Here is a 19,319-nt window from a genome sequence, read left to right on the forward strand (position 1 = left end):
GGAAATTAATGCAGTTGCTAATTTCTTTATTTCATTTCATTTAGTCCTGAATGGTCAGATCTGCCAAAGATGCAGAGTTTGATTTGATGCCTTTTTAAAATCCTCTCTAAATTGAAATGCAAGTCCTGTTTTTCTAAGTAATTTTGTCTAATGCAGAGCTGATTTTGTGCACTAATTCAGTTAACATGAAATGTTTTTACCCTTGAAACGACTGAGCAGTCGTTCGAGGCTCATTTAAATGTAAATTGTGCCTGGTGCCAATGTGACAAAATGATTTGGCTGGAGGCTTCTCAGTGAGCGCACCCTTGCTGAAGTCGGTGCAGTGCGAGGCGAGGAAGGTTGCACTGTTGCAATATGATCGAATGACATTTAACAAAACATTCCAGCTCTCGATTTGATGTTTAGCAAGCTGTTTTTGGCTATAGCACTGTGAGGTATAACTCAATCTGTGTTTTGTCTGTGTGTCCCACCATCTGAATGGCTAATGAAGCCTTTTCACTGGTGCATGGCGGCATCTCCAGCATGGCCCCTGGAGTCGCACAATGGGGATGAGGGCCTCTAATGGACTGTAGTGTCTGTCTATGAGCTACCTGCTCAAGCGCTCAAAGCAAAGCCTTTTGATTGAATAGATTACATGGCTGCTTCCAAACTGACAGCGACAAAAATTCCCATTATGGCCCCAGACGGCCCCTAATCGAATATTCCGTCACGGATCTTTAATGGACTCCCCAGAGTGCTCTATTTATGCAAGCGTGTGTTGTACGTTAAATTGAGTGATAGATGTGTGTGTGTGTGTGTGTGTGTGTGTGTGTGTGTGTGTGTGTGTGTGTGTGTGTGTGTGTGTGTGTGTGTGTGTTGCGTGGACGTACGCTGATGCTATCTGGTGGTCTCGTGTCCTTGCAGCCTCAGCATACCAATGTGTGTTTCTGGTACCTTCCACCGGGTATGCGCTACCTGGAGGACAAAGTGGAGAAAATGAAGCGTCTGCACAAGGTGAGAAAAATTCGATTCAATCAATGGATGTGAACTGAAGTCTTACATTTCGAATGAGTCATATTGCATTTGCAGCAATGGTACATTGCAGTAAAAAAAAGAAGGTTACACTTTATTTTAAGGTGTTATCGTTACAGTGTCATCTTATATATTTAAGTACAGAGAAATTTTAATCAACTACATGTAGGATTCAGGTTTGGCTGAGGGTTATTTGCATGTAGTTATGCATTATGTACTGTTATTACTACACTGTAAAAAAATATTTAAAAAATAAGTTACCTGTACCTGAGTTAATACAATTACATTTTTTTTGAGAATCGACAACCTTTATTCAAATATTTTGTAAATGTAATTGTGTGTTTTATTTGTGAAGATGCACTGAAACATGCCAAATAGTGCTATTTTCATGATTTATCAGATTTTTTATGTGGTTCAGATCCGATAATATTTTGAGTTTCTATTTATTAAACCAATTTTCTTCATTGTATCAACTCAACTTAATTTCATTGTATCAATTTCAATAAACTCAAAATTTTAAGACAACCAGGTACTTACTTTTAAGTTAAATCAACAATATTTTTAACAGTGTATGGTAAGTACATGTAACGTGTAACAAGGAAACTATAAAATAAAGTGTTACCAAAAATAATATTAACCTTAATGCTTGCTTTTAGGATTTTGAAAAATCCCAAATTCATGTAAACAAAAAACATATTTAACATTGAGATATCAGGTTGATACTTCATGCTATTGTCTTGTAAGATTTTGAGCAAAAGAACAATCAATAATCCATAAGCCTATACTGTATATATCAAATATACATTGATTTGTTGAATTTATGCAGAATGTCCATATAATAAACTCGGAATGGTTACATATCTATCTATCTATCTATCTATCTATCTATCTATCTATCTATCTATCTATCTATCTATCTATCTATCTATCTATCTATCTATCTATCTATCTATCTATCTATCTATCTATCTATCTATCTATCTATCTATCTATCTATCTATCTATCTATCAGCACTTTATTTTACAGTCCCGTTCCCATGTACATACTATGTATTAGTAATTGCAATAACTGGGTAATAACTAGGTACTAACCCTGAATCTACCCCTAAACCTAACCTTAACCTATGCAGTTACCTTATCTATTACCCAGTACTCTCTTAGGTAAGTACACTATAAGTACAAACAAGTTCACGTACTGTGAAATAACATTTAAATACATGACATACAAGCTTCAGTAGAAGTGACATTAAAGTATATTTTAAATTACCATACATGTGTGTCAGTACATATGGCAGTACACTGTAACCATATTTCAAAGATAATAAAAGTAATTATTAAATCTAATATAAATATGTACTTAATTTCTACCCAAGTTCCCAAGTTCTACTTAAGTGGGTCAAAAAGTGGGGCACTCTAAAGACCAGCTAAATGCATTTGATATAAATTTAAACTATAACACATGTTCATTTCATTCCAATTAACATGCAATTAAATGTCCGAGAACATTACACAATAGTATATTTGTTTAAAGTATATTATTTCCATAATTATTACTCTTTTTAAAAGTGTTAAATTATGTGTTTTTCATGAGGGATATTAAAAGAATTTGAAGGGTAATTGTGGTCATTTTAAAATGACTTTAGCACTTGGGCTCTAAACATAATAAAAAAGTTCCAGCGCATGATGGTTAATGTGATGTCTGTTTGTAATGTCTAGTTTCAAACCAGAAAAAAATATCTAAAATGACATTTGTGCAGTGATGTCAGTGTAGGGGGAGGGGCCGCTCATCAGGTGTCCTTTTATTGGCTGGCTGCTCTTCCGTCACTCCCATGCCAGCAAAGCTCTAATCGGCAATTAGGCTGAGCAGATGGCGCTCGTGCTAGTCATACAAAGAGGGTCTCTATCTAAAGCTACCCACAAACCCCTCCTCATCTACCTGAAACTAGAACGCTCACCCTCTATCTGTTACAAATGATAGAAAATGGTTTCCGGAGACTCTTGGGTAACAGGATGCACATATAGGTTTTGGTTTGTCTTTTAGACGTGTATGAAAATATATCAAGGCTTGTTTTATAGATGGAAGGTTATGTTGGTGCTGGATACAGGCCACTGCTGTTAATAGCTGGAAACCTGCTACAGATTAGAGGGGAAGTGAGTGTAATTATGTGGTGATGAGTGACTGTGTGTCTTTTATTCAGATTACAGTCCCAAATACTGTCCAATGCCTAATGTCTAATCAATTCAGTTCTGCTCAAGCTAATCCAAGGACAGATTGTGTAGTAATAACATGAGATGCAATGAAATTAGCTTGAAACAGCGTATAGAGACAGGCCCTATTGTAACGGTCTGAGCGCATGGTCTGAAACGCATGGCGAAGGTGCACTTGGAGTGTGTCCAAACACACGTTTGCTCATTTAACGACAGAAAAAACAGGCCAGGTGCATGTTCCAAAAGCAAACTGTCCTCCAAAAAAAAAAAAAAAAAAAAGACTCTAGGTGATTTTTTAAGCACCTTATTACGACCTTCATTACGTTTTTAAAGTCATGCGCCCTCTCGCTGGCGTGAAAATAACTACAGTGTCGTGTTACATCTGATGTCATGAAATGACATGTGACTGTCGTTACCAATCAAAATGCGTGTTCATTTTGATGCAATGTGTGGGCTTTTTAACACCATTTGTCATATTTCCATTTAGCAAAAAGATTTATTTTAATTTCTTTTAATTCAACTACACCCACCCCATCCCTAAACCTACCCAGTGATTTATAGTGCATACACACTTCATGAGCACGTGTTCCCTGGGATCGAACTCACGATTGCATGATCACGTTGTTGTATATGTTGTTGCCATGCTTTACAAATTGAGCTATGCAAAACCTGAACTATTAAGCAGATAAAAGGGAATAATGATTAAAATGAAAGTGTCCTGCTGTCAATAGGAGCACAACTTTAGAAAACGCTCCTGTGAGTCGTGTTTCAAAGAAGTGGCAAACGACATATAGGCGTATTGGTTAAGGACATGTTGTCTAAAAGGGTTATACCTAGCCTCTTAATGAGTAATCTGTGTGTTTTGGGCGTAATGTGCAATAAACCAATCAGAGTCTCACCTCCCATTCCCTTTAAAGGCCCGATGCGCTCGCACCATGGCGAAATCACTATTTACATTGCAGCATTTGCGAGCAAAAAGACTGAATGCTTCTTCAGAAAGGAATCCTTTTATTTTTTTATATTTAAAAATATTTGTGTGCTGTTGCGCATCCCTGTGTTTGTAATAAGTGTACACTCATTTTTTTTACCAGTCTGTAGATGCATATTACAAAGACGCCCTTTAAATAACACAAAAATACTCAACCCTTCAACCACGGAAGTGCATGGTCTGAAAACGAGGTGTGTTCAGGCCAACCTGATCTCACAGATTTCCGTGAAATGAACACGGACCCTTAACTCAAAAATCCGTGGTAGTTTCACAGAATCCCTGAAAATTCCGTAATGGGTTCACGGAAGTGATGCCTATGTAAGTCAATGACAGGCAGCATCTGTGGTTCACACACACGGATTCCCTGTTCCAACACCTTATATTCGTCAGTTTGATTCAGTCAGCATAATTTATTTACATTTTATTATTTTTTATTCAGACACGTTTTGAACACTTAACTCAATCCATTCCCTAAACCTACCCATTTGTGTATTATAAAAACAGGATATAACAGGCAGATACACCGATACAGCAGGCACAATTTATTCAGAAACTACAAATATTCCAAGTGTTCCGAGGCCAAACGATTGATTTCTGTGAAGAAAATCCCCATAAGCGATCAGAAACGTCGAGTCCATCAGCGGAATATTAATACATTTCAAATATTGCCGCCGGAAGAAACGTCACGTCAGGTTTGACAGCATTGGCTGTCGTGTGTCGCGTGACCAATTGTGTCATTACGTCCACTTTGATTGTAAAATGCCATTGGCTCTCGTGTGTCTCGTGACCGATCGCCTCATGCTGACGTTTGTATCATTTGATTCATGATAAATATGAATGGAGTGCGTGTGTGGAGCGCGATCTTCATTTCAACGATTAAAACATTAAGATCAACTACATGAAGATATCGTATGACTTCAGAAGACTTAGAATGCAACATGAGTTAATACTTCTATACTGTTTCTGGTCCGTTTTTGCAATAAATAACTGTGACTGTACATTTATTTGACTGTTATGTGTTTTATGTTGTTGAGTGTGGTAGGTTTAGGGTAGGAGTGGAGTTAGTTGCTCCGAAATATAAAAGTAGGCTATAAATATTCATAAAATCATGTCTACTTTTACAAATGCAAATAATTAAATGTGTGTTGGGAATCCGTGTGTGGACCACGGATGCTGACTGTCATTGACTTACATAGGCATCACTTCCGTGAACCCACCACGGAATTTTCTGCGATTCCGTGAAACTACCACGGATTTTTGAGTTAAGGGTCCGTGTTCATTTCACGGAATTCTGTGAGACCAGGTTGGTTCAGGCGCATTGTTAGTGTGTTGCTATATTGAGGCAACTGAAAACAACTGCGCTATATTGACCAACTGAAACCTGGTCTAAACTCAATAGCGCAGTTGATTTCAGTTGCCTCAAAATAGAAACACGCCAACAATGCGCCTTAACACACCTCGCTTTCAGACCATACACTTCCGTGGTTGAAACAAATGGGTGCGAGTGCATTTTAAACAACGTGGCATTGGACGTGAAAATGATAACTACATCTGGCTTAAACTAGAAAAAAAAAAAAAAAACTTGCGTCGCACCTTCCGTCACATTATATTGTCTTTTAACTCTGCCATTGATTATTAAATGTACATCCAAAGGATGCCAAAAAAGGGAATATTTTATGCATTGTATTATCAAAGTATGGATAGCCTAAAGGGAGATGGTGATGGGAAAAAGATATGAGATGGCAGGAAAATTACAGGTCCTTCTCAAAAAATTAGCATATGTGATAAAGTTCATTATTTTCCATAATGTAATAATAAAAATTAAACTGTCATATATTTTTGATTAATTTAACACCAACTGAAATATTTCAGGTCTTTTATTGTTTTAATACTGATGATTTTGCTCATGAAAACCCAAAAAATTAGCATATTTCATCCGACCAATAAAAGAAAAGTGTTTTTAATACAAAAAAAGTCTACCTTCAAATAATTGTTCAGTTATGCACTCAATACTTGGTCGGGAATCCTTTTGCAGAAATGACTTCTTCAATGCAGCGTGGCATGGAGGCGATCAGCCTGTGGCACTGCTGAGGTGTTATGGAGGCCCAGGATGCTTCGATAGCGGCCTTAAGCTCGTGATCCAGAGTGTTGGGTCTAGCGTCTCTCAACTTTCTCTTCACAATATCCCACAGATTCTCTATGGGGTTCAGGTCAGGAGAGTTGGCAGGCCAATTGAGCACAGTAATACCATGGTCAGTAAACCATTTACCAGTGGTTATGGCACTGTGAGCAGGTGCCAGGTCGTGCTGAAAAACGAAATCTTCATCTCCATAAAGCTTTTCAGCAGATGGAAGCATGAAGTGCTCCTAAATCTCCTGATAGCTAGCTGCATTGACCCTGCCCTTGATAAAACACAGTGGACCAACACCAGCAGCTGATATGGCACCCCAGACCATCACTGACTGTGGGTACTTGACACTGGACTTCAGGCATTTTGGCATTTCCTTCTCCCCAGTCTTCCTCCAGACTCTGGCACCTTGATTTCCGAATAATATGCAAAATTTGCTTTCATCTGAAAAAAAGTACTTTGGACCACTGAGCAACAGTCCAGTGCTGCTTCTCTGAAGCCCAAAGTGGCTTGACCTGGGGAATGCGGCACCTGTAGCCCATTTCCTGCACACGCCTGTGTACGGTGGCTCTGGATGTTTCTACTCCAGACTCAGTCCACTGCTTCCGCAGGTCCCCCAAGGTCTGGAATCGGTCCTTCTCCACAATCTTCCTCAGGGTCCGGTCACCTCTTCTCTTTTTCCTTCCCACAGACTTCCCACTGAGGTGCCTTGATACAGCACTCTGGGAACAGCCTATTCGTTCAGAAATTTCTTTCTGTGTCTTACCCTCTCGCTTGAGGGTGTCAATGATGGCCTTCTGGACAGGGTCAGGTCGGCAGTCTTTCCCATGAATACGGTTTTGAGTAATGAACCAGGCTGGGAGTTTTTAAAAGCCTTAGGAATCTTTTGCAGGTGTTTAGAGTTAATGAGTTGATTCAGATGATTAGGTTAATAGCTCGTTTAGAGAACCTTTTCATGATATGCAAATATTTCGAGATTTCCATGAGCTTGTAAGGCCGCCCAAATCGTCCCAATGGAGGCCAACGATCGGCGGGTGAAGGTCGCTGCGCGTTCATCTTTTCAGCGGGGAAAAGGGGATTTTATTCCAATTCCTCGTTATCTGACTCCATTTAATTATAATTTAGAATTTAGGTTGGAATGCCATTTGGTTATTTGGTCATTCATTTTTAATAGTTTAATTACACATTTAATTATTCCGTTTAACCCTTCGTTGAAATTATACCCAACCTGAATAATTCCAGAGCAAGTCAGAATCAATCAAAGTATAACAATTTTATTTAACAGTCAGGTAAATGTATAAAGCCAATTACATAGTCAATTCAAAGGTAATCCATATATAACATCAAATAGTCTGAAGTAAAGAATGAAATGTATACCTGACTTCTGAAAATTACATAATGCTGGCTATCTTGAGAGACATCCAGCATTACGGGCTGACCGGTTTAAAGTGTCAAGCCCTGAGCTCTTTGTAACATTTCCTTAAATACCCAGAAACAAATGCACAAACTCTTTCAAATGTTAACACAAGCTCACAATGGGAATTTGCATTGATCAAGACTTGTATTGATGCAAAGGCCAAATGGCTGAAAGCCACACCCACCAAACTAAGACAAGATATCTTTAAACTCTTAAAACATTGATTATCTTTTGGTTAACTTCTGTGGAGTTGAGATATTTGTACCAGTCGCACTGAGACATTTCAAACGATATCAAACACATATGATACTCGATCGTGTGGATTGACATTGTAATATAGAGATTCTGGATGCATTTTCAGTGATCTCAGCATGAGAGAGGGAATGAATTGGGGGAGAGGGAGTCAATAGGGAAAGATGTAGATTAGCTGATAGTGAGGTGAGACTTGCGTCTCCAGTGGTGTGTGAGGGACAGTTCAGATGTTAATTTCCTTATTTTCTCAGAGAGTCTTTGTTCTTCATTCAGACATTTCGGCATATACTAGTTTTTTCAGTCTTACAGTTCCACCTCTTGATCCCAATGGGTCAAACTCTGGTGGTCCTATGGGATCACTGTTAGACGTTGGTTAGACGTTGGTTCAATCCTTGAGATGAAGAAATTGTCTTAGCAGCTGCAGAGCCCTTCGGAAGGCTCTTTGTTCACCTGCAGGACACCGTCTCACCAGGTTTGTGTAGCTTGAGTTTCAGCTGGTGGGTGAATGTGTTCAGGTGTTCTACCTGTGGTTCAGCACAGCATGTTCATAGAGTCAGTCTCGGACCTTGGTGAATGTTCAGTTAACGTGTCACTTCTTCATGGGGAAGCTTCTGCTTCTGCACCTTCCCGATAATCTGACTCTCCTTGTGTAATCCTCACACCTCCAATGGTGTGGTTCACTGGGTAGATTTCAATGGGTGGAAGGCTTCTCCGTAGTTGACACCTGAAAAGAGTCTTAATGGCCACTTAACGACTGAACACTGATGAACTTAAAGCCATAGAGAAATGCATAAGAACATACAATGCAAGAAAACAAAAATAAAAAACAATGTGGGTTCACGTCAGCAGTGCGATTGGTACACCTTCTCTCAAGTGTTTTTTTAAGGTCATAATTGGTGGGGTGGATTAAATATATTTAATCACCTAATTCTTCACTATCACTGGGATAAAGTGAGAGTGGAATTTTAGTATTCTTGGTCTGAATTACTTAAAGAAATGCAGCAAAAAGTCAGTGCAGTTTATATATTAAAATAAATGATATGCATATAATAATAGCATCAATAATATTCAATCACAATTATGAAGATATACATATATATATAATAACCACTGTGTTTGTTCTGGAATCTTCCAATGCAATTACGGCAGATCTAAATATGTTTAGTCATTCAATAATGGAGATTGTGTATTCCTTGTCACACTGTGTGTGTGTGTGTGTGTGTGTGTGTGTGTGTGTGTGTGTGAGTGTGAGTGTGAGTGTGAGTGTGAGTGTGAGTGTGTGTGTGTGTGTGTGAGTGTGTGAGTGTGAGTGTGAGTGTGTGTGAGTGCAGCAGGCAGGCTACATCAAAATCGATTACAGGATCAAATTTTAATTTTTGTAAATTGATTTAAGTGCTCACACTTCAGCTTTATCTACTTTGATAATATTTCTGTTATAAGTGATGTGTTGACAAATCAGGGGCCCTCTGACTTTCCAACCACATCAATAACAATCAGAAAGTTTAAAAATTTTGAATTTCCATAGCAGGTCTGTCTTTCTGCTTTAGAATTTGCCTCATCAATTTGTGATTAGCCTTGCACATGTGTAATACAGTGTTTTCCCATGAGGATGTTGTGAATAGCGTTTGCTATGTGTGTCTTTGTGATACTGTCATCATGTGACCAACTCTACTATCCTGTGTGTGTGAAGCTATTTGGATCTGTTGTTGTGAAAAGATGGACAATAGATCTTTAGTGAGGTAATACTTTTGGACTCTATGCCATCTTTTATGTGTAGTGTACAACCTGGATAGATTTGATCTGTTTCAGGTGATATGAGGGTGTAGTGAAGGAGGTGTGTGTTCTGTGTGGAGATGGGTGGAGTCTTATCAATAACAATCTGTGTTGCAAAATTTAGTTCCAGTGCTACACTGGGAGGTATACATTTTGTGAAGTGTGAATGACCCCATTAAGTGTTTTCGCACCCATCTCCATCATTCCAGGTTGTTCTGACAATTCCATTGTTCTGGCTCTAATGGGGGTGTTAGCCCCATCCTGGTGTCCATCCTCCAAGGAATTGCAATTGTCAATCTGAGACAGAAATAATGCAAAGAGAATCACAGTTAATTCTGACATTATCAACAGCTTCACAGTCAGGTTTGGACTTATTTGAATGGCACTATTATGCCTGTTGCAATTTTCATCCTGGCTGTCACATGAAACAGAGTTTCATCGGCCAGGTCTAAGTTGTTGCTGTTGTTTTAGTACAGTGTGTGACACCTTAAAACTGTTCTTAGAGTCGAGCCTTCACAGTCTGCTGTGAGCATTAGAAACCCCAGTTCTGCTGGAGAATTTTTTCTGGATTAATCAGAGCTTTTATCGCTCATACTGTCATGAATTCCGATGGGTTGGTTCCCATGGCTTTATTTCCAGTTGCTCTCTTTACAGTCAGATCTGTGGGCAGAAATTGATTCACCTGTTTTGGTGTTGTCTGCTTTGAATTTTGTTTTACGGTGTCACACACACATATGATTATTTGAGGTCTCTGTGACCTGTAAAAAAAATTGAGGTACTTCGGTGGTGAAGGGTGAATTGGTTTGCTATTATCAGTGCCACACATATAGCTGTGTTCTTGTAAAGGCAAAAGATAACAGCACAACCCCTCCCTTTTGGCACTGGGAATTAAACCAATGCAACACAAGATTAAAATCCAATACATTTCTTTATGCATTACCTCAATATTTCATCTGACTCCATAAACTAAAAGGTTTCCAAAGATTTTTAATAGTTTATACATTTGAGTACGTGTTTGATTAATCTATTTAACTCTTTTCTCTTATTGGACTTGTTTATTCGGTTCTCACCGTCGCTTAGGGTCCTCGCACTGGCCATTTATTATGCGGGCCCACGATCACAAACTCGCCAGTCTTAGTCATGTAGACAGAGGTAATTGACTATACTATTTAGAGGGTTGCCCACATGCTCACTCATTCTAAAAGTATTTTGTTTAGTCCCCATAGACTGTGTACACTTAAATTAAAGCAATGTTTTCTCTAGTCAGAGGTCACGACCACTACTATAGCTATAAGTCGACCGATACTTTCTCTAATAGTAGTTTTGGTATGATCGTGTCATGGTTTCCCATGTACACTTAGCTAGAGTAACTTTACTTTAAACAGAGGTAAGGCTCACCCTATTTAGGTTGGTCGAGCAACATTGTTGTCCTAAACGGAAATTCCCTTTTTAGCCTTCACAATCTAAGTACACTTGAACTAATGCTAAGCGTTAGACGGAGCTCTAAAATCTCAATTGGCGTGCCCCAATGCTCCACTCAAAAGTAGTTTTAGTCCGTTTCTAACCTGACGCAGATTTGCGGTAACGAATGGATACAACGTAATCTACTAAAGTCCATAATTTCAGATTAAATTAGAATGAAATCAAATGTAACAATCCATACATAATTTGATCTTTCTCCTAATGCCCTGCTTGGCAATTATAATACAATGTATATTATGTTTTCATTTATAATACAATTATATTATATTAAAAACAATATAAATTAAATAATATTATTTCTGGTTCCTGAAGAGTCTGTGGAACAGCTCATTTGTGTTCTTTTCTTCAAAAGGCAATCATTGCTGCACCATCATGTTCACCACGTGCACAACAATGGTCAGGCTTAAAGCCAATGGGCGACTCTGTTGTTGTTAACACAGAACGAACATGCTGAGTGCATCACCAAATCTCTGTTTGAATTCTGAAGAAGTTTTAGATTGCATCGCGTCAATACATTTGAATATGAAAAAGACTGTGGTTCAGGCTGATGCAAGCACATTCACTCATCTTTTGAGATTACAAATGCCTATTTGCTTGATTTAGTCTATTTAAAGACTAATCTGCATGGCGGCACAATGGTAATTTTAACTGTATTCACAAAATGTGATAGATTTAGTTTGTTACTTATTGGGCGAAATGCTCCCATTGAACAGGGAGAGAAAGTCTGTTCTCCGAGTGGGGGTGGTACGCCCCGTGGGCTCGCTGAGCCACTCAGAACATTAACATGCGGTTTCTTAACAAAAATACAGTAACAACATCACTATTATTCTGTATATCAGTCTCTTAGATTTAAATTCTTACCACCTCTTAATCATTTCTAGTCACGAGTAATTTGCTGCGTAGCAATAATATTTATAGCCAATTCTGATCAAACAAAAAGTTCTTAACTTTTAAATGTTACATCAGCCTGTTTTCCTACTTTGCTTTTCATAAACAAATATAAACATTGCTATTTATCAAATCACAAATGTATTCCAGTTGTTTACATACTTAGAGTTCTCATTCTATTGTTTGCTCGTTCTCACCGTGCGTTGCTAGTTTGTTGCAACTAATAAAACAATGGAGAAAGCATTTAGCTGATTTAAAAAACGTTCTAATTTGCAACTCTACGCCGACAAGGAAATATTTTAAAATTCATAACACGAGTTTCAATTCCTCTACTGCGCTGTCGCTATCATGTCCCTGATATGTGATTGTATCTAAATTCTTAAACCCCACCGGATTGCGGTTCCGGTCTAACATTGGGTATTCCGACCCATTCTATTCATGTGTCTATATGGGATGCGTCTGTTTTTCCCTAAACATTTCTAAAAAGGCAAAAAGAATTTGACTTACCAGAACAGCTGAAGAAAGAGAAGTTCAAACCTCTTGTTGATTTTAAAATCGAATACTTCGCTGAAAAGACGTTGCTCTTAAGAGAGTTGCAACATCACGGAGGCTGGTCACCATTTTGTAAGGCCGCCCAAATCGTCCCAATGAAGGCTAACGATCGGCGGGTGAAGTTCGCTGCGCGTTCATCTTTTCAGCGGGGAAAAGGGGATTTTATTCCAATTCCTCGTTATCTGACTCCATTTAATTATAATTTAGAATTTAGGTTGGAATGCCATTTGGTTATTTGGTCATTCATTTTTAATAGTTTAATTACACATTTAATTATTCCGTTTAACCCTTCGTTGAAATTATACCCAACCTGAATAATTCCAGAGCAAGTCAGAATCAATCAAAGTATAACAATTTTATTTAACAGTCAGGTAAATGTATAAAGCCAATTACATAGTCAATTCAAAGGTAATCCATATATAACATCAAATAGTCTGAAGTAAAGAATGAAATGTATACCTGACTTCTGAAAATTACATAATGCTGGCTATCTTGAGAGACATCCAGCATTACGGGCTGACCGGTTTAAAGTGTCAAGCCCTGAGCTCTTTGTAACATTTCCTTAAATACCCAGAAACAAATGCACAAACTCTTTCAAATGTTAACACAAGCTCACAATGGGAATTTGCATTGATCAAGACTTGTATTGATGCAAAGGCCAAATGGCTGAAAGCCACACCCACCAAACTAAGACAAGATATCTTTAAACTCTTAAAACATTGATTATCTTTTGGTTAACTTCTGTGGAGTTGAGATATTTGTACCAGTCGCACTGAGACATTTCAAACGATATCAAACACATATGATACTCGATCGTGTGGATTGACATTGTAATATAGAGATTCTGGATGCATTTTCAGTGATCTCAGCATGAGAGAGGGAATGAATTGGGGGAGAGGGAGTCAATAGGGAAAGATGTAGATTAGCTGATAGTGAGGTGAGACTTGCGTCTCCAGTGGTGTGTGAGGGACAGTTCAGATGTTAATTTCCTTATTTTCTCAGAGAGTCTTTGTTCTTCATTCAGACATTTCGGCATATACTAGTTTTTTCAGTCTTACAAGCTGTATGCCAAAATCATCAGTATTAAAACAATAAAAGACCTGAAATATTTCAGTTGGTGTTCAATGAATCTGAAATATATGAAAGTTTAATTTTTATCATTACATTATGGAAAATAATGAACTTTTACAACATATGCTAATTTTTTGAGAAGGACCTGTATATGTCAATGCTCTTGCGTTCCCCTAAAAAACTGCATCTGCTTGCAAAGTGTTTGTGTTTAAAGAACTCAAAAGCTTTGCGAGTGAATGCAATGTTTCGGGAATACAAAACATTTGCAAAAGAATACAAAAGCACTGAGACATAGTTGTGCTCTCATTTTATATTTCCCTTTAGATGTTTTGTATTAAAGACTTTCTCAAAGATAGTTCACCAAAATTGAAAACTGTCATCATTTACGCACCCACATGTTGTTTAAAAAATGTGTTATTTTGACCAAAATAATAGGGTTCAGTGCTTCTTTTTAATACCATTGACTGTTATTGTATAGACAAAAATAATCGTGCAATGGCATGAGTGCGAGTAAATAATGACTGAATTAAAATTTTGGGTGAATTATCCTTTTAAAAATGACACTTTTAACAGTAATGTTTTCTATTTCACACTAATTTCTATTTCTTTTGTCATACGTTCCACACAACTATTAATCAGCATGGATGTTTTCAGTATTGATAATAACAATAAATGTTTCATAAGCAGCACATGATTTCTGAAGGATCATGTGACACTGAAGACTGGAGTAATGACGCTGAAAATTCAGCGTTGCATCACAGAAATCAACAAGAAACTTTCAAATGGAAAACAATATAATTGTAACTTTTTTTACTGTGTTTTAATCAATAAATGCAGCCTTGGTGAGCATAAGCATCAAAAATATTTCAAAAAATCTTATCAAACTCAAAATTTTGAAAAGTAATTAGTATACACCTATATGAGAATATTTAGTAACCACAAAAAATTGCCTCCGAGTCAGAATGCAATGAATATAATTCCGAAGTTACATTTAACTAAGGCATGGCAACAAATCAATAGGATGCTCAAGCGCTTTCCATTCCGATCAATAACAGACAGTGCATTGACAAAACAAGTATTGTCGTCATTTAGGGCTTTAGTTTACGCAATTTTCAGTGAGTTGAAGATGTGTTTGTTATCAGGCTTTTGTGCTATACTGTTATTAAAGTGCTCCATAAGGCTATTTTAAAGGTTTAAAGATTTAGTTTTGGAGTCTCCTACAACAGGTTTACATTTAATTTTCTCATAACACACACTGCACAACACCACATTTTTCAATGATTTTAAAACATCTTGTCGGAATATTCCGTTCCTTGTTTGAACCCCTCCTTTCTGCGAACCTACTCTGCTCTGATTGGTCAGATGGCCCAGTCTGTTGTGATTGGTCTACCATTTAGATCCACAGAGATTTGAGAAGCAATTGCCAAAAGGTTATACTGCTCTAGCATCTCTGCAGTAATTTTAACAGACTCTTCACATCCTCACAGCAAGTAAAAGCATTCTCAAGTATAAATATGCAGCTATAATGCATGAAGGTGATTTTAATTGATATTTCATGTCAATATACAATGGTTTCACACTTAAAACTGACCATAGTGTTTATATCTTTGTAAAACTTGCGAATCTATAGAACAATGGCAAGGAAAACTAACTTTACGGCACTCTGAGAGCCCCCTAGTGGTCGGGAGCCTTTCCGTTGTGCTGTGGCTTGATTCCGTTGTGCTGTGGCTTGATTCCGTTGTGTTGTGGCTTGATTCCGTTGTGTTGTGGCTTGAATCCGATTTGTCGTGAACTTATGTTTGCTAATTCAACCCTCCCTCAATATCGCATTATCATTCAATCATTCAAAATATGCTGCAGAGCTGAAGTTGTTAAATTTGGTTGTGTTGTTGTGCACTACTGGGCCACCGTAGTTCATACAAAATCATATGAATTGACCAACTTGTCAAATACGAATGATTTATCAAAAATCTTGAGTGAGGTCATACAAATTCGTATGAATTAGCCAACTCGTAATATACATAATTGCCATGAGATCGGGTTGGGAATTCCTGACAACTTGTTTGGGCGCATGTTCTTTCTTTCTTTTTTGAGAGACAATGACCTTATTTATTGTGCACTTTTGACCTTTTAACTTTGCAGAGCGTTTACAATCACAGACAGCTATATTACCCATATCATAAAAGGGAATAGTCAAAAAAGAATAGGCATACTTTAAATACTAAAAAATTGCAAAAAATAAGTTTTACATAAAGGAGAGACCTGTCATATCAAGACACCAGACCATGATAGAGGCTCTGTTTTTATCTTGGACCAGTAAACAACTGACGCCCTGGCAACCGCAAGATGTTAACACGTTATAGGAACAGTATAGCAATGCCCTGCAAACCACCGACAGTACCAACAGAAAGTTTTGCAAGGGCAAATTGTCTTTAAAATGTCAACAGAAAAATGTGATGCACAAAGCAATTCATCATTACCCAAGCTGATAAAATGTTCTCTCACAGGTTGCCCCTGTAATCAAAGCCAGAATGATGGAGTATGGAACAACCATGGTGAGCTATCAGCCGCAAGGAGACAAGGTCAACTTCTTCCGTATGGTCATCTCCAACCCAGCCGCTACCTTTGAAGACATTGACTTCCTGATTGAAGAGATTGAGCGACTGGGACAGGATCTTTAAAAACTCACACCACCAAAACCCGTTATTCTTGTCCCTGAATGGATCGAATATTTGTTGTGAATGTAACGGTAAATCTTTGATTCCTCTTCTCCAAAGTCACATAAAGATAGTATGATTTAAAAAATGACAATATGAAAAAAAATAGACTTTAGTATTGTAGCGTTGTTGTGGGCTTCGTGGTCCAAAGCCCTGTAAAAGTGTTACCGTCTGCTTTTACTGTCTATCTTATTGTCTTTGACATGACTTTGTTTGTTTACATGTGTTTAATGAGAATATGAAGAGTTATTTGCTTCTATTCAGTGCAGGTCATACGTTTCTATTTGACAAGTTATTCAAAGTGCCAGATTTCATTAATATATATGACTATATTATAACAGTAGAGACGCATAATTATCCAAAACCACTTCATCGCATCTAAAGCTTTTGCAATCACAGACAAAGTGGGACTTATGTTTTATCGATTTGTCAATATTCAGAAGAGTTTTGAGCAATTGAGTATCGAGCAAGAAGTTCGGAAACATTTGAAGGTAATTAACGTGCGAAATTGAAATTGACAAGAGGCTCCCGGCAGTGAACAGGATTTTTATATAATCATGTCTGTTCACAAATAAAAGGTGCGTCTAAAAGTTGACAAAATTAAAATTATAATAAATAAAAATAACAAAACTAAATGAAAATGTGTCTTCTCAGAAAAATCCCAACAAATATTCTTGTCTCATCCTATTTTCAGGATAAAATGCTCTTTAAAATGAGAATTTCTCTTCCCTTTAATAACATGCAATTGGATATTCTTTATTCCTTTAGTTGGAAATTCTAAATTTCCAACTTTATTCTTGGAAAAGTGCAATAAAACAGCATCTGAATGGCGGTTGGTCTTGGAAACTCGTTGTGAACGTAGCACTGACCAGGTGGATGCTCACTTTAACGCAAGTAAAATAAAAAATAAATCAAATATTTATTCTATCATCAATGTCCCCTGAAAAGAAACAATAGCACATGCACATACTGTATTTAACTTAAAACAAATTTAGTCTGATCGTGTTGTAACACGCTTAGATATACATAATAGCAATAGATTTCTTAATTTACAGACCCGTTCTTGTACTTATTTAGCTTTCTTATACAAAATGATAGATATTTCAGGGTATTAACAGTGTTAAATTTACGATTATATATAAACTCCAAAAAAGAAAATAACATACGTATAGTGTAAATAGACTTTTAAGATGTTCTTGATCAGTTACATATCTCTGTGAATACATCACTGTACTGTATATAAGGCAGAGTCTATTTGTGTGGTAAAAAATATATATATTATTTTCTCTATTCAACAAATATTTAATCATAAATGGTTGTGTGCGCGTGTCAGATGTGTTGAATATGATGACTTATGTAACTGCAAAGATATGTGTGTGAAGGAACTGGCTTTAAATGCACTTGAAGCCACTGCATTTTAACATTCGAACTCTAAATGAGTATTATAGCACATTTCGGTAGTCACGAGAGCCATTTCTGAACCAATGCTGGTTGTATTTGTGCCCAAGTGATAAACTTGACATCCTGTGCCGATTTGTATTTTTGTGTGTTTGTAACTGTACTGCCTTAGTATTAATTGCCGGTATTGTCTAGTTCTCCTAAAGAGGAGCTTGTGCACTTTAGCTTATATGTATGATGATCTGTCCAATGGATGTTCATAGTTTTGATGTTTTAAGAAACTGAGCGTTGTCTGAATGTGTCCCAGCTTGGATGTCCCTTCAGGGTGAGAGTTGCTTTATAGTTGAAATCCTTTGTAGATTTGCTAATGCTACGTTACTACCTGTATCCTCACAGAACGCAATAGTCAACCTTGCTGAAAAAACACAACAGAACCCAGCCTCATCTGGTCTGAGCCAGGCTCAAAGACCAACCCGGCTGGTTTACGTTGTCTTTTCAGCATGGAAAGAATGCTAAGTTCATCATTTTTGAGATATGAGTGTTCTTTCAGTCCCTTTTCAGGATCGACAAGCTGTGTCACATAGTTTGTGTATTTTAAGCTCTTGTATTCACGACAAACGCATTGACATCCTCACCGTGGTAGTCTTGGAGCGCCCACATGCCGTCTTTCCCCGCCGCCGCTGCTGCTGCTGCTGCTGCTGCTACAAACCTGCTCTCTTTGCACGTGCATGAACGCCTTGCCTTCCGAGCTTGTGAAATACAATCCCAGATATTCATATATATACTGTATCCTGGTGTTAGTTTTAGTGGCAATATGGATAGCTTAGCTTCAAATATATAGTACACTGTTGCTAGCTTGCGCACTCTGTGTTAGCATTACCCAACGTATTAATCTGCTAAGCAAGCATGTTCTGTGTGGCTAGAAGTCGTATGCTTTTGCAACCGTATCTCTATCTTTCTCTCTGTCTATCGCTTTGGTTGTTTTCCGCAGCTTTAATATTAGTGTGTGTAGTTTCTTGGCATGCCTCTATATAAGCATATTCTCAAAGTCTCAATGTTTCTCTATCGCACTCTCTCTTCTTCCTGTGTGTCTTTCGCTCTTGCTTTTCCCCCGTAGCAGCTCTCAGACCTTTACGAGCAGTGTTTTCCCGCTGTTTCACGGCTACCCATCATGTCCATCGGTTTTTGTCGTACGAGGAACTCATGTGTTGTCACGAACCTGCCCGAACAGGGTCAGGGTCACCCATGTGACTGGGTGAATTCATTTTTTTCTTTCTCACTCAACATTGCTTGAAAGAAAAGTGATTATCTGAGGAGCTGACGTTCAGATTAAAGTTATAAACTAGTGTGTTGAAATTGCAGATAGAAGCAGATAACAGGCCCTCTTAAAATGTGTTTTGCTTTCATGGGAAACACCAATAAATGTTACTGCCA

The 19,319-nt window shown here is 37.7% G+C and overlaps 1 protein-coding gene across 1 annotated transcript in view; it reads left to right on the forward strand.

Moving 5' to 3' along the window:
* Positions 1–18,585, forward strand: part of gad2 (glutamate decarboxylase 2) — a 36,043-nt gene extending 17,458 nt beyond the window's left edge. Inside the window, exons 15-16 of the mRNA XM_067435574.1 lie at positions 904–993; positions 16,278–18,585. Of these exons, the coding sequence (XP_067291675.1) occupies positions 904–993; positions 16,278–16,451 (264 nt within the window). The 3' untranslated portion in view covers positions 16,452–18,585. The remainder of the gene's footprint in view (positions 1–903; positions 994–16,277) is intronic.
* Positions 18,586–19,319: the final 734 nt, after the last annotated feature.

This window comes from Pseudorasbora parva, chromosome 24 (genome assembly GCF_024679245.1).
Source record: "Pseudorasbora parva isolate DD20220531a chromosome 24, ASM2467924v1, whole genome shotgun sequence".
In the NCBI taxonomy this organism is placed as follows: domain Eukaryota; kingdom Metazoa; phylum Chordata; class Actinopteri; order Cypriniformes; family Gobionidae; genus Pseudorasbora; species Pseudorasbora parva.